At 37.9% G+C, this 14,759-nt stretch overlaps 1 protein-coding gene across 1 annotated transcript; it reads right to left on the reverse strand.

Moving 5' to 3' along the window:
• Positions 1-3,138: 3,138 nt before the first annotated feature.
• On the reverse strand, positions 3,139-9,454 carry LOC137198274 (recoverin-like). The gene is made up of 4 exons (XM_067611979.1): positions 9,350-9,454; positions 6,850-7,438; positions 4,518-4,629; positions 3,139-3,604 (listed from the first exon to the last, which is right to left on the reverse strand). The coding sequence occupies exons 2-4, from the start codon at positions 7,228-7,230 to the stop codon at positions 3,519-3,521; spliced, it is 579 nt and encodes a 192-aa protein (XP_067468080.1). The 5' UTR covers positions 7,231-7,438; positions 9,350-9,454; the 3' UTR covers positions 3,139-3,518.
• Positions 9,455-14,759: the final 5,305 nt, after the last annotated feature.

Here is a 14,759-nt window from a genome sequence, read left to right on the forward strand (position 1 = left end):
TTTTACAATTCAATATCAATAAACTGGTATGTGTAAAGTTCTACACAGTGTGATAATGTAATGACGATTTTGCTTCTAAGTCTTAAAACATTCTGTTTTTCTTCTGGAGCTTTCAGCCACATCTTTTCATCAGTAAATGGAGATTGCAATGTTGAAAACAGACCCATCTCCATGACAACGGAACAAACACCATTCGCTGACGAATGAGATGATGGCTGAAATTTCTTGAGAAAAAATCTGATAAGTCAGCATTGAGTTAAGACTTTTTTTTTTGTCAAGTTACTTTCTCCATGCTCAACATTGTTTCAGAACTTTAGGGCACAAAAAAGAGCCAAAAATTGATGAATGGGATGTAATGAAATGTTTCATCTTGCAGAATGGAACAGCTTGTCATAAACATATCATTTCCAGCCTTTAGCCCCATTCAAACCAAAACAAAACCTTTCAGCTGAGGGGAAACTGCTGTGTAAAACAGCACAACGTCGTTCTTCTGTATTCGAGTGTAACACAGATCAACTGCTCAGTGGGACTTTAATCCTTGAACAGACAGATCAGAAAATAAAACAATAACTGCAGTATTGTCTGTGATATTCAGATAGTGAAGCATTGTGGCAGAAACACTGTGGTTCTATCATTTCCTTTAATGGCAATAGCTGATATGAGTGAGTGCAGCAACTGGAAAAGATGAACTCATAGACAAAGGCAACTGTGACAAGAAAACATCAGCAGATTATTAGACTATTATATCTGCTGTTTACTTTTAATTACTGAATTTATCCTAAACTGATTAAGATATTTGTGCACACACACACACACACACACACACGCGCGCGCGCGCGCGCGCGCACGCACACACACACATATATTCACACATATTCCCACGCACATATCTTTATCAGTCTCTATTTACAACCCTATTTTTCAAACCGGAAGAACTACAACCGTGGTGCTGATTTGTATCAAGCTGCACACAAACACAGTTTCTATGATTGTCACTAAGCACTTTTAACTTTTCACAAGTTCACAAGTTCATATTTTTTCTCTCTTCTTTTGAAAAAATCCATTATTGAAATTCTGCTTAAAATGATTCAACAGCGATACCTGCAGGGCGGGAGGAGAAAGGGCAGTGTATGTGAAGTGGTGGTGGGGAGCAGTGGAGGAGGAGTGAGGGACACAGGAGGACGGGCTCCTGCTGTCCTCCACAGGGTGGGATCTCCTACATAAATTTAATGTACTTCATTTTTTTTCATGCTAATCTATGATTGGCCGAGACACATAAAATGACATTCCGAGGGAGGATGTCCCCCCTAACCAATTGACAACCAGAATGCAATATTGACATCACGTTGGTCCCATGATAGTTTCCGGATTTCATCTTCAATTCTCTCCACTGTAAGGCAGAGTAGCAATGGTAGATAAAGAGCAGTAGATAGCTCCTTGCTGCAGCACAGCAGCAGCGCAGCTGGGGAGGCTGGAGAGAGAAGCAACCAGAGAAACAACCAGGAGAGTTAGCTTGTTTGTCATTGTTGCTAATGATATCAGACTGGTTAACCAGCAGCCACAAAGTTCTGTTAACTAACAAACAAGATGACCAACAGCCACAAATGGACGTTATGACATGGATACTTCATCTCCATGAAAGAAAGAAGAAGACGTCAGATAACATGAGTCAGACACAGCTTCTCTCTCTCTGTCTCTTTGGTCGCTAATTTCATCTCTGATGGTTAAATATTTCTTTTTGGCTCTTTTGTGAACTTATCTCCTTAACAAGAATGCAGCAGAGATCATATAATGTGTTGTGGGTAGTTTGTTGTTACAGTGAGCTGTCTGGACTCACTCATTCATTTAGAATTGATCTAGTTTTTAATTGAGTGGTTGTTCAGTCACCTGTTGATGTTGTGTGATTAGTGAATGAGTGTGCAGGAGGTCTGGCTGCTTGCTTGTGACAATTTCTTCAGTTTGTTTTTAAGCTGAGCCATATATTTAGTAATAAGCTTAAAGTAAGTAGAATAACAAGTACCTGTACCTGGCTGTGCTTCCCAAATCCAACATGGCGATGGTACAAATCGCTAAACTTGAGGCTTTAAAACGGCAGTCAACAAACCAATGGCTGACGTCACAGTGAATATATCCATATTTTTTTTACAGTCTATGACCGTAAATCATGCAAAGATATTCCAGTAGAGCGCCAGAATAAAAATATACACCTGGAAAAGTGCATGCTACATCCCCTTTAAGTCAACACTATCACATAACCCCCACTTTCATGTGAAAAAGGAAGACAACTTAATTTTTTTGCACAATTTCATGGTTTTGATTTATTGGAATTTTATTTTCTTGGGGAAAGCCAAGACCAACACTTATTTGTAGCTGTCGTTGTATATGAACAAACCTCTACGCCAATATGCACCACTTAACTAGAACATCATACAAGAAGGATTGTGCCACATGGAAGAATTTAACACTGGTAAAGACAAAAAAATCAGACAATAATAAGGGCCCTGGTACAGTGCATTTATTTATATTGCAAGGCAGCTGGATGTGTGAGATGACGACATCACAAGATCACGCGAGAATCCATCTTATCAGTTATGCGCTTGTGACCAATCAGCGACCTATGAGGATTCTCATGCATTTTTGCAAATCCAGCTGCCTCACAAAGTAAGACTGTGATAGATGGTGATAGGCAGATGGTTCATCCAATCACGTGCCAAGTAGTTTTTGAAAGTGCCTGCCCTTTTCCAAACAGTTTCCAAGGACAACTTCTCAGATGGTTCTGTGTAACAAACAAACAAAGATAACTGATGTACATGACTTTATATTTAAATGAAAGCTTGAGTTGCTAAAACAAACCCTCATAATGTAGTTTCTCTTAAGAAATGTAAACTAAACACTGTCAGTTTCAGAAATACTGTATGTGCCTCATCTACTGAAATTTCAGAGAAGAAACTAATCTTAGCAGGTAAAGATAATAGTTCCGTTTTACTTAGTTGCAGGATTTAGTATTATTTAGTTTACACATATAATGGAATATTGCACAGAAAAATAGCAATGAGGGTTGGAGTTGAATTATGTGGAGATTGATTTTTGTTTTATTAATGTTTTGGTTTTTTTACACGTAAATCTCTTTTTGTGTCAGTGTAAAGAGTCACTTTAAGGATGTGCTTCATGTTGGACACATACTGGTCAAGTAGGAGTTGCTGTGAAGCTTTGATATGTGGAGATAGTTGCTATGATAACCACAGCTGCAGATAACTGAGGGCATTTTTAACATTTAGTTGATGCAATTTGTGTGTGTATCCATTAAGAAAACTGTTCAGACAGCGCATGCACATTGGTAACAAAAGTTGTAAAACCCATAAGAAGATTCACTGCAGTTCAATTTGAACAATGCAGTGTGACGATGGCAACTCCTATAAGTTCACAATTTCTGAAGGTGCTGTTGCGTGTCAGATTGAAGGGCAGAGTGCAAAAGACATGAGTGGAGAGTTATACAATTAATCTGTTTGATCAAAGAGTTATTTTGTCGGCTGATACTGAATCAAACGAAGGGCTGCCTCATTGTCCAACACTCCCTGGATGAACTCTCCTTCTGCCACTCGATCTGGAAAGAATAAAAGGAAAAGAAATTTAGTTCAGGTAATTGACATGACCCAAACTTAAAAATACTTATTTAAAGTAGCTTAAAAACACACAAAATTAGTATTCAGGCATTCAGAAACTTTGAGGCATTGCAATCGGTTGTATTGGAAATAAGTTCACCTCATAGAGCTCAAGCCAACAAAGTCCAAGGAGCATCATCTACTAGTAAAACAAATGTAATACAGTCAAATGAGGCAGATGGTCGGTTACTGGTAATTCAGTTTTGAGAGACGTAATCTTCCACCACTGACAAATTCAAGAATGCATTTCCTGTTTTGGTGTGAACTCCAGTCACCTTCAGCAGCCAGCAAATCACAGGTCAACATTTACTCTTGTTCACATTTGACCAGCGAATCAGTACAATAGGCCACCAGAAACGATGTGATCTTGATGCATCTTGTGTGTGAAAATGGGAGTCATTTTTCTTGCAGTTAACCGTCACCCCATTTCTTATAATATTACACTACAAACTGCAGTATCCCTCACCTTACACTTACAATTCATAATGTAGCCTAGATTTGGTTGGTCTTTAATATGTTATGTGTATTCTATGCATTGACCTTTTTGTTTTGAAAAATGTTACACTTTTGCTTGCATGAAATTTGGGTCTGTTACAAGCCAATCATGTGATTCATTGATTGAATAAAGGATTGTTTGCATTAGGTTTCAAGACAGAACTTCCTAAAAGGTTTGTAGCACGCCTCAGAGCTTCATTGTCTAATGTCAGGCCATTCCCTCATCCATCCCACCTTCACAATTGGGCCCTATCTATCAAGTGGTTGGAGTTACAGTCATACAGACATTTCTCAGAAGCATAATATTTTCATTGGTTGACTCAAAAGAGCAAAAATGCTATCTACTTATCACTATCTCACCATTCTCTCCCTTGTCAAAGAACATCCAGAGTTTATCTGCTCTCTTCTGAGGTGTGTTTTCATCTTCAGGCAGATCAGCCACTTCATCTTTAGGAATCAGCTTGAAAATTGACTATTAGAGGGAAAAAAAGAAGACACAAATTGGTCAAAGATAGAGAGGCATTTTGTTATGACATTTTACCTTTAATCTGTAACTTAAAAATGTGAGGTATGGTGACAAGATGAATTTCCTCCTTTGTCATTTTCATCATTAGCTGCAACTAATATGAATTCTACTTTCATAACTGCAGTGGGAGTAGAACCGTCACACCCAAGCCCTCCTCTAATCTCAATTTTGTCACATCTATGAGCCAATCATGTATCTACTGACAAAAACAGCAACAAACTGCTTTGGTGGCACGGATTAACCGGCCAGCTGCTTGGCTCCCCTGGCTTTATTCTGTGATTATTCAGTATGAACTATAATCTTTTAAATTGAAATGTGGCAACTATAAATAGGTGTGCAGGGGTAGCAAAGATTTAAAAGAACCCAGGAAATTGGGTATTTTCCATTTGTTGTTACTTGGTGCTATATTGGGGTTAACACATAATTATTAAACAGCCCTTTGGTATATGATGCATTCCTCTCCCTTTTAACTGTGATTTTCATATGACAGATTGGATCTATACCTGAAGCATTTTACATTTCACAAAAGCCACCAAGTAATCCCAAAAGGGGAAGAATGCCAAAACTATTAGCTCACATTTCACTACAAAAGCAGAGCTTAAAGAAAACATTACTGCTATGGAAGCAAATTGATCAGGTTGTCGTATCAGGAGCAAACTGTCTTATTCAGACATACTCTGAGGAAGGATTTGGCTTTTTTCTTAAACCCCATTCTCCAAGTTCATTTATTGTAAGTCTTGCATAGTCTTTTTATGGCTATTTTTGCAGTGCAAGTTATATTTAGTTATATTTAAGAAGACAAACTACTGGCAGTTAATATTGTTTTTAAAGTGTATAGTGCATTAACATCAGATGTACGTCGATGTTAGGTGTTTATGACCATTTAGAAGTCTCCAAAATACACATTATACCACATATCCCACCCCATATCAACTTGTATGCTGATGATACTGTTGTTTATGTGTTTCATCTAACCACTCAAAAGTGTTCAGGTAGACAGTCTGACATTGGTTTTAATTTCCTAATTTGAGTTTCAATTATCTTCCTGGAAAAACAAATCAAATATTAAGTGTAAATGTTAGAGGTAATCTTCAATTTAAAAGTGCGTAGTCTATATTTATTCTACATATGTCCTCCCATCCCGATTCCAAAGCTCTGTGGTGGCTTAGTTCTTAATTTAACCTATCAGCATCAATTAAAGTCTAATCTTGTGTTTTAAAAAATGTTACCTAACCAGATTAAGTCCATGAGATGGAGAATAGCTTTCAATGCAGCAAGTTAAATTTGGTGACAGAAAAAGTATTCCTGACACTGAGTGAGTGGGTGTTAATGTGCGACGTGATCAAAAATGTCAAAAAAGGAAATTGTGACTCAACTTTTTTTATTTTTAATTCTACATCCAAATCAAGTGACATCCTTGGAGATGCTTAGATTGCATGCCTCAGCTTTCTATTCCTCTGATCTCATTGTGCAATTTAGATCATTTTCATAGAATTCGAATATGCTTCCTTAACAGTTCCTTGTGAAAATCTCCATCACTTTGATCCAGCTTCCAACCATGCTTTTAACCATCTAAACTCCTCATTCTTTTCACAATCCTTTTCTCATCACCTTCACCTATAATCCACCTATAATCAACAGTCCAACTAAAACTCTACTCACCTAAATCCAGAAAAGATTTATATAGATAATAATCATAATCTTATTCCAAAATGATAGAGGAACATAAACCAACTTAAGCTCAGTCTATCCAGTAGTTAGATCTGCTTTTAGATTTTTGTCTAAAAGCTGATAAAAGATACCATTCAGAACAGTCTAATATCAACTCGTATGCAGAAAATACTGTTGTCTATGTTTCATTTTGCCCTTGCTAATTCAAATCTCTTACCTTATCTCTCAAATGGAGGCCATACTCTAACTACACAAAAGTGTTCCTACAGACAATTCTCAAACTGCTGGAAGTCAGACCAGTTGGTAAACAATGAGGAGTGGTTTAGATGATGGTAACAACATCAGCACCATATTTTTAAAATGAAAACTGTGGTTTGTGGCTTTGAAAGTCATATTTGCCAGCTAAGGAAACAAATATCTACTCTGCAAACACAATTTGGAGCTTTTAAATGCTTTTACAAGCTACTACATCACTGGTTTTTCTCCAAAACTCACCGAGCAAATTTCTGTGACCTCTGACTTGGTGATGTATCCATTCTTGTCCACATCAAACAGAGAGAATGCCCATTCCAGTTTCCTGGTGGTCTTCCCTGTTGATGTCATGTGGAGGGCGATGATATACTCCTTGAAGTCCAGTGTACCATCATCATTTGTGTCAAAGGAGCGAAAGACATGCTGGGCGTATGTATTGGCATCGCTGTCTGGGAAGAACTTGCTGTAGATGCTCTGGAACTCCTCTTTTGAGATGCGGCCTGTTGGACACTGCTTCTTGAAGTTTTCATACCACTGGACAATCTCAGTCTCTGAGAATTTAGTGTTGAGCTTCAAGTCCTCCAAGATCTCCTTGGACACAGCCCCACTCTTGCTGTTACCCATTGTTGGTGGTGTTGGTGATGTTTCAGGCCTTTATCAAAGTGTGAATTTGTGGCCCTTGACTTCTTCCAGGGCAATCAACAAACTTCAGCCTAGGGAGTTGCCTCCTCTATTTTGTCAAAGTGATAAACAGAAGACTATTCATAAAGTATGCTGCAGTATCCTTCCTGATCCTGGTCTTGGCCAGCAATTCAGCCCACAGAAGCAAATGCTGTGAAAAGAGCAAAAGCCGCTTGGTAAGCTCATTAAGCCTATCAACCATTGATAATACCAGCAGAGTTGTCACGAACAAGGTTCAACCCAGGTTGACACTAAAGTTCTTGTTTAGCAATATTAAATGTGTGGCAGTCTATTTTGGCATTGGCACAATTGAAAAAGGATTTTATAAGAGAATGTTGAAGGTGTGATCACTCTCACATCAATGGCATCTTTAACTGAATACAACAGAATGACAAAGTGAAGCTCAGACCACAAAAGAAAGCATAATATATTCAGCAAATCAAAAAGGGAAAAGCAATATAATTTTAGCAGCAGCATGGTGCCATGATTTAGCAAGTGAGAGAGAACATTTTTAAAGTTATTAATTGATATTACCTGATATATTTTGACAAATGCATAACATCAAAAATATAAAGGCATTTGTGATCACTGATTCCCATCGCACTCAGATGAACAGTCAGGACAGGAAAAAAGGTTTCATTTGGCACTCAAAATATTGGTCTTCCAGACTAACTCAGATTTCTTTTTACAGTGTGTTTTTCCTCTTTTTCACATGGATTGAAATGCAATGAATACAGAATAAGCCTGGAACATCTATATTATTGAAGGCCAACCAAGACTTTTTTTCCACCAAAGTGAGCCTGTCAACCCTGATTTCAAAGCACCAACCAGTGAGAACTGTGATTTACTCTACAGATCTTTAAAACACAATCAACTCAATCACATTTGGTATGTCCTGGAAGCTTAAATGGTAGGGAAAATACTGTATGGGAGCTACATTCAAACATTAACTTTGAAAGTTAAGTGAGGTGGCCCAGCCCCTGAGAAGGATTCCCCTTAATTACAAGGTTTCAGGTCTGATCACCACTGTAGCCGAAGTGTCTACCAAAATTCACCTGTCTCAGGGTGTATTTCAAAACAGCCCCTAGCGCAGTAAAGTGTCCCAATGCCAAAATCTTCTCAGTGCATTGGAAGTTCAGTTTCTCAGACAATTCCCACAATGTAACGTAAAAGCAAGGCAGTGCATTTGTTTGTTATCCTCGCTGACGGAAAGTAACATCACTATACTTACCTTACTAAAAGAACTTTATCTACAAATGTAAATAGACATTATACTAAACTCTAAACTCCAGGCTTTCTTCAAGTTAGTAAACGTTAGCTGTTGATGTTACATCACTGTAAAATTCTGCCCTAGACATGTTTTGCACATCACTGAGTACCAGTGTTCACTCTTCACCAATGCTCAAGCCCAAATTCACTGCATATGATTTCATACATACTAAGTGAGGGACTGAGACACGACCTCAGTATCACTTAAGGAAAACACTAAATTAATTTAAGTATGACGGCAACATTCATCAGTGACAACCAGGGAAGAATAATCAAATCTACTGAGGAGAAAGTGAAGCACTATGATGACCATAAATAGACTTAATTTATATCATTATGTGTTGATGCAAGTCGATTAAAAGCCATCTTAGCTTAAATAAGTATTGATGAAATCCATCATGACAAATTTACTTATGTGCAATAGTGGACGACAGATGAGTAAGATTATCCGGTCTTTTTGGTCTTCTCTTCAGTATGGTATCATGTCAGAACAGTTCTTAAAAAGTTCCACATAGTACATAGCTGTAGATTGAAGTTGACTGTCACATAACAACAAAATCTATTGTAAATAATATTACTCTTCATCCCTTAAAACTATTTCTTTCCACCTTCTCACACCTCTACCTGCCTAAAATCCACATGACTAACAAGTGAGAGATTCCAACCAGAGTCTAAATTAAACAGTACCAATGTCACCAATAGTCCAGCAGCAATAATACAACAAAATGATTTTCCATTTTCAATACATCTAAGTCTTGAGTCTTTCAGATCTCCGCTCTGCATGTTTTCCTACCTGTGTGAGCAGCTGAGGAGTCCAGTACAAAGAGTGGCTGTCAGCGAAGGAAACTAGCCTCCACCTGCTGAGATAAGTCAATTAACCCTGAGGCGGAGCCACAGCAGCACCCATGTGAGCCCCTAAAATTCCTGAACTTGTGGTGCTGTTTCTTCTTCTTTTTCTTTTTATTTATGTAGTTGCTCAAGTCACATTTATTTATGAGGTGTTTTTCACAAACAGGACAAAGGAAAAGACAACAAGAAGAAGCACATCACATACAACTTCAACTCATGAGAAACGAGTTAACAAAAATCAATTCAAATCAATTTGTTGTTTTTGCTCTGGACATGTGGAGGTTGGGGAGGGCATGGGTTTGTGTGTGTGTGTTTGTATGCTTTCTGTCAAAAAAAGTATGAAATTATACACAACTACACATTTATTCTGATGCAGAATTTAATCGGTATGACTTCCAGCTTTAATGGTAGTGAAAAAAAAACAATAAAATTTAACCTTGATAGTCTCAGGGTCTCAGGACTCTCTTTGAGGAAAAATATATATATATATATGTATGTAAGACATACTACCTTTGTGAATTTGTCACACTGTGTCACAGAGATGACGATTCAACTCTTTGGTCCTTTATGAGGCTGTAGTTTGTGATGTTGTATTGTATATATTATTGTATTGTTAGGTGTTTAGAATTATTTTTTTTTACTCTGCTATCTGCACATCTACATGTAGTGGATAAAATATTACACACTTCTCAATATAATGCAGTCTAATGAAAGACAAACACCACAACGCCAAAAACTATTACTTCAAACGTGACCACAGAGTTAAATTGTCACAAGGGTAATATTTCTTGGTTATTTTATAGTTTTGGACTGCAGTGTGGGAGTTTCTATTTTTCTGATTGAATGATAATATAACTTAAGACTGACTTTTATCCAGTTTATGAAAACTTCATTGGAGACTTTTAGTATTCCATGATGTTTTAAGTGCTGTTTCTTTTAGCTTTTTCATCTTTGTGTGAATAAACAGGAGGAGAAAAACATGATTTTCTGCTCATTCAAATTAGATTAGAGATATTTGCAAAAGTATTGTCAGTTTTTAGCTTGAAGGATAGGTTCAAGTCACTTTTCAAGTCTGTCTTAAAACAATAGTCAGGTTCCCAAATTAACATTGACATATGTTTTTCTTGCTGTAATCATTCCTCCTGTTCATACTGACCATTAAGAGATCTCTTCATAATGCACTTTCATTGTAAGTGATGAGGGGCAAAATCTACAGCCGTGCAAAAATGTCTGTAAAAGTTTATTTGAAGCTAATATGAGGCTTCAGTTGTCCAAATTAGTCAAAACAATTTCTTTCAAAGTTACTCTCTTTTTAGTGCCAGATTCCCTCTTTTTGTGATGATCCTTCCACTGCAGCTGAACAGGAAAACACTGTCTGTCAAGACACAAAGAAGGATTTTGTTACTAAAAAGACTGTAACTGTGCAAGATATCCACTTTATTTGACTAACTCAGACGACTGAAGCCTCATATCTTCAGATTAACTTTCATTTGTATTTTCCTATTAAAGCTCTCATCATCTCTCTCATTGTTTATAATTATTATGTGATTATTGCCATTATTATAAAATATGATACAATGGTAGTAACAAGGAAGTGACATGTGACAGAGGTGAAAGGTCAGACCAAACTCAGTGGACACCAAAGATACCCTGCAACTTCTCTTCCAAACAGCTTTCAACTGAGCTTGATGCCTGTTGCGGACTAAGCTAGGTCAGCATGGGGCAGGAATGTTGCCCGATTACGAGCATGCTGAGGGCTTTATCCGCTGTAAAAATACACCTGATCAAGTGAGGCAACGTTTCTAAAACTATCTCAGACCTATCTTGGAGTTAGTGGTTTAAATCCAGCGAGTGGTAGCGAGTGGCTCTGCAGCAGTCAGCGGGGGGAGTTAAATGCGCTTAACTAAGTGTTGACTGCTGATCCACACCATCTGCTCCGCTGCAAACAAGTCAACCACAGAAAACACAGAAAAACCACCTTCTCCTATAGTTCACAGTACACATCGTCCAGGTGTAAACTTCCTGTCTAAAGCATTTTCGGTACTCCTCTGAGCTCAGAGATCATGACCTCAGTGTCAAAGTGGTCTTTAACCACTTTGACCCACCTCCCTCACCAGCTCACTGTAGTGCATTTAATGCTCGTAAAGTTTACTGCTGCCCAACAGTGTAGCAGGAACATACAGTAGTTCTGCAGCTCACCAGCGGGTGTGTGTGAGATTGTTCGATAAAAGATCCCTGCTTCATATTTAAATGCTCTATCTACATGTGGAAGGATATCTTTTTCTTAAGTCACTGTTTCCCCTTTTGTATGAATCACCTGATCAGGGTTTTGAATGTGCAGTACATAACTGTGTTTTTATTGTACAAAACATAGTTGATGACATTTTGACCTGCAGGAACATGTTTTTATACTTGCTTTTAGAAAAAATCATAATATGCCTATATCCATTAAGCACTTGCAAGATATTGTTTTTCTAACAAGCCCTCATACATAAACAACAAAACAAGTTGCTTGTCAGTGTTGACCAAAATTGTTACATAGACAGTTACAAAAATTATTCATATGACTGTTTTCTGATCTGCTAATTTTAATGTTTGGTTAAAGTGACTAGCCCTAACCCTAACCCCAGTATACAACAATGTATCAAATGACAATGTGTAATGTTTTGTGCTTTTGTTGTTCGTAGTGATGAACCTACAGAGAATTATCAGTGACTCTGCAGCTCCCCCTCGGCTTTACAGAGCTTTATAGTGAGTTTCAGCTCATTGTTTAGCTGTCTGGCTGAAACTTTACTGTTTTGGTTCACTCTCAGTGCTCTCATAGCGTCGTTTTTGGCCGCAGCAGCAAACATAGTGGAGTTGGTAGAGAGCAAAAACAGAGCTGGTTTAAGTTTAGGCAACTAAAGCTGCTTGGTTAAGGCCAGCAAAATGTGACTGTTGGTAGGAGAGAGAATTTCTGTTCATGATTATATATATACATATTTTTAAATTCTTTTGATAAGGACTCCCACTCATTATCAAACTCACATGTACTAATAGCTTACTTTCCATTAGAGTTATTGTTGTTATAACATTTTCCACCACGTGTTACATTGTGATTAAAAATTTGATTCATTTTTTCTCGCTGTCACCGAACAGCACAACAACAACCTGTGAGCATGTCTCCTGTATGGGTTTTCATTCTGATTAGGATGACATAACTGCTTGCAGGCATACTCCCCACCCACTGCTTTCATCTTCAGTGCAGCATTAAATAACTTCTGCATTAAATAAAACAACTTCATTCCTGCGCTGACATGCTGAGGCCTCTGTCTTGGCACCATCAGTCACGGCTCCGCGGGTGATTTAGGTTTTGCCATCTGGCTGCAGAGACTTTGGAGAGCCCTGCCAGAGGAACAGGCAGGTTTAGTAATATAGCTTCTTAAAAAATGTTTTTTTTTATCTTCATTAACAGTCCTTTATGCAGCCAGCTTCCATCTGATTTATTTCTGATGTGAAAGACATAAAGTGCTGCTCCTTTAACAGACTTTCAGAATAAAGACTTCTATATATTATCAGTGAAAAACACTGGTGCGATTTGAAAGGATTTGGGGAAAGTTGTCACTTTTTTGCTCTATTTGTTCTGTATCCTTGTTTTAATCCTTGTTTCACATTTAGATATTTTTATTCTGGGGCTCTACTGGAATATCTTTGCATGATTTATGGTTAAAAAAAACTCCTTATTTATCTTATACTGGTCCTTTATGCAGCCCCTCAGTTCAGCCTCTGTCTGAAACAGGCTGTTTTAGCTCCTTTCTCTTTAAAGGCCTATTATGCTTTTCCTTATTTTCTGTCATATATATATAATGTTTGGCTTTTGAATTACAGGAAGCATTTTTACATACATTCATCTCAAGTTTTTGGAACTTTGACCAAGTCTAACATCCAACATCATAACAGTGTAAAAATGACAGAAAACCACAAAAGCATGACATGTGCCCTTGAAGTCCTTTTTCTCCACAATTTGAAGCCTGTAGCCACAAACTTTTTTGTAAATGATGTCTTTATATAATATGATATAAATATATGTAATATGTAATAAATGTAAATATGTACAATCACATTTTAACTGTTTAGTGGCTAAAGAAGTTCCTCCTGCTTCTCAATTGGCTCTTAAACTTTCTGGCTCCACCCACTGTGACCCACTGTGACCACATAAACCAGTGAGTTTATTTCTGTCCCAAAGGATCTTTTCTCAAAATTCAAGATCAACTAACTTTAATTTTGACAAAAGTTTGGAGCTGAAGCTGTTTCAAAAAATTTGGGAAGCACCCCACTTGATGCTTGTCACGTTCAACGTCATCCTCTGTCTGTCATCCAGATCTTTCTTATTTTAGAAAGGGGATTTTCCCTCCAGGCGGGAGTCTGGATTTATTGGATTAGCGGTTTTCATCCCTGGGCTCTTGAGACAAACCATTCTCTCTCAAAATCCCACCTCCAAGCCACAACCTGGTTTAGATTGAGTTCTTAGAAAGGGAATCCTTTGATTTAACGGAGAGGGGGATTAAAATAGAGGGACAGAAGGAGGGAGAGAGAGAGACACACAGTGAAGGTGGTGATGGTAGGCTATGTAAGGAGGATTTGGCAATACAGGGAACGGCAAATCAGTTGTTACGAGAACGTGGCTGATAAGTACTATCAAAGCTCTTTGGTCCGACCTTGAGAAATCTATTCCTAGAAAATGGAAAATTTAATCTAGACGCACTAATGAGTATCATATCAGCGTGGATAATGTGGATGTGGAGGGAGCAGAAGGAGATCAACAGTGTTTCACCAGGAAAATTCATGTTTTGAAGCAATTTAAATAACACTTATTGTATGTAGCGAGGTGTGACGTCACCTGTTGGTTTGCACTGGAGCCGGTTGACATCAAAGCTACTATAAGTCTTCAAATCTTATTAAGGGAGAAATCATTTCCAAAATAACCACCAGCACACTTATTAGAGGGCCTGAATTCAGCGATTGAGACCACAATGACTCATTGAAAATAAATACTGGATTAGTATTTCTAGAGAGAAGTTGATGCTTTTTGAATGGGAGTCAGTTGGAGCATCAGGCAACCGTTGTTGGCACTTTAAGGTACTTCCACATTGGCTCCATCTCTACTATGGCTATTACTACGGCCAGCGATAGCAGAAAATAACCCGAAGTTAAGATACAAAACCAGAAATTGAACAGGTGAGGCCGCATAAGGTCAATACTGTATGATACGTCAAGCTTTTCTTCATACTGAAAATGTGTGGTTTAACATGATGGCATGCAGATGAAGCTGACACCTTCAGTCATTTAGCCAAACCAGCCAATATGTGTTTTGC

This window comes from Thunnus thynnus, chromosome 15, assembly GCF_963924715.1.
Source record: "Thunnus thynnus chromosome 15, fThuThy2.1, whole genome shotgun sequence".
Taxonomy (NCBI): Eukaryota; Metazoa; Chordata; class Actinopteri; order Scombriformes; family Scombridae; genus Thunnus; species Thunnus thynnus.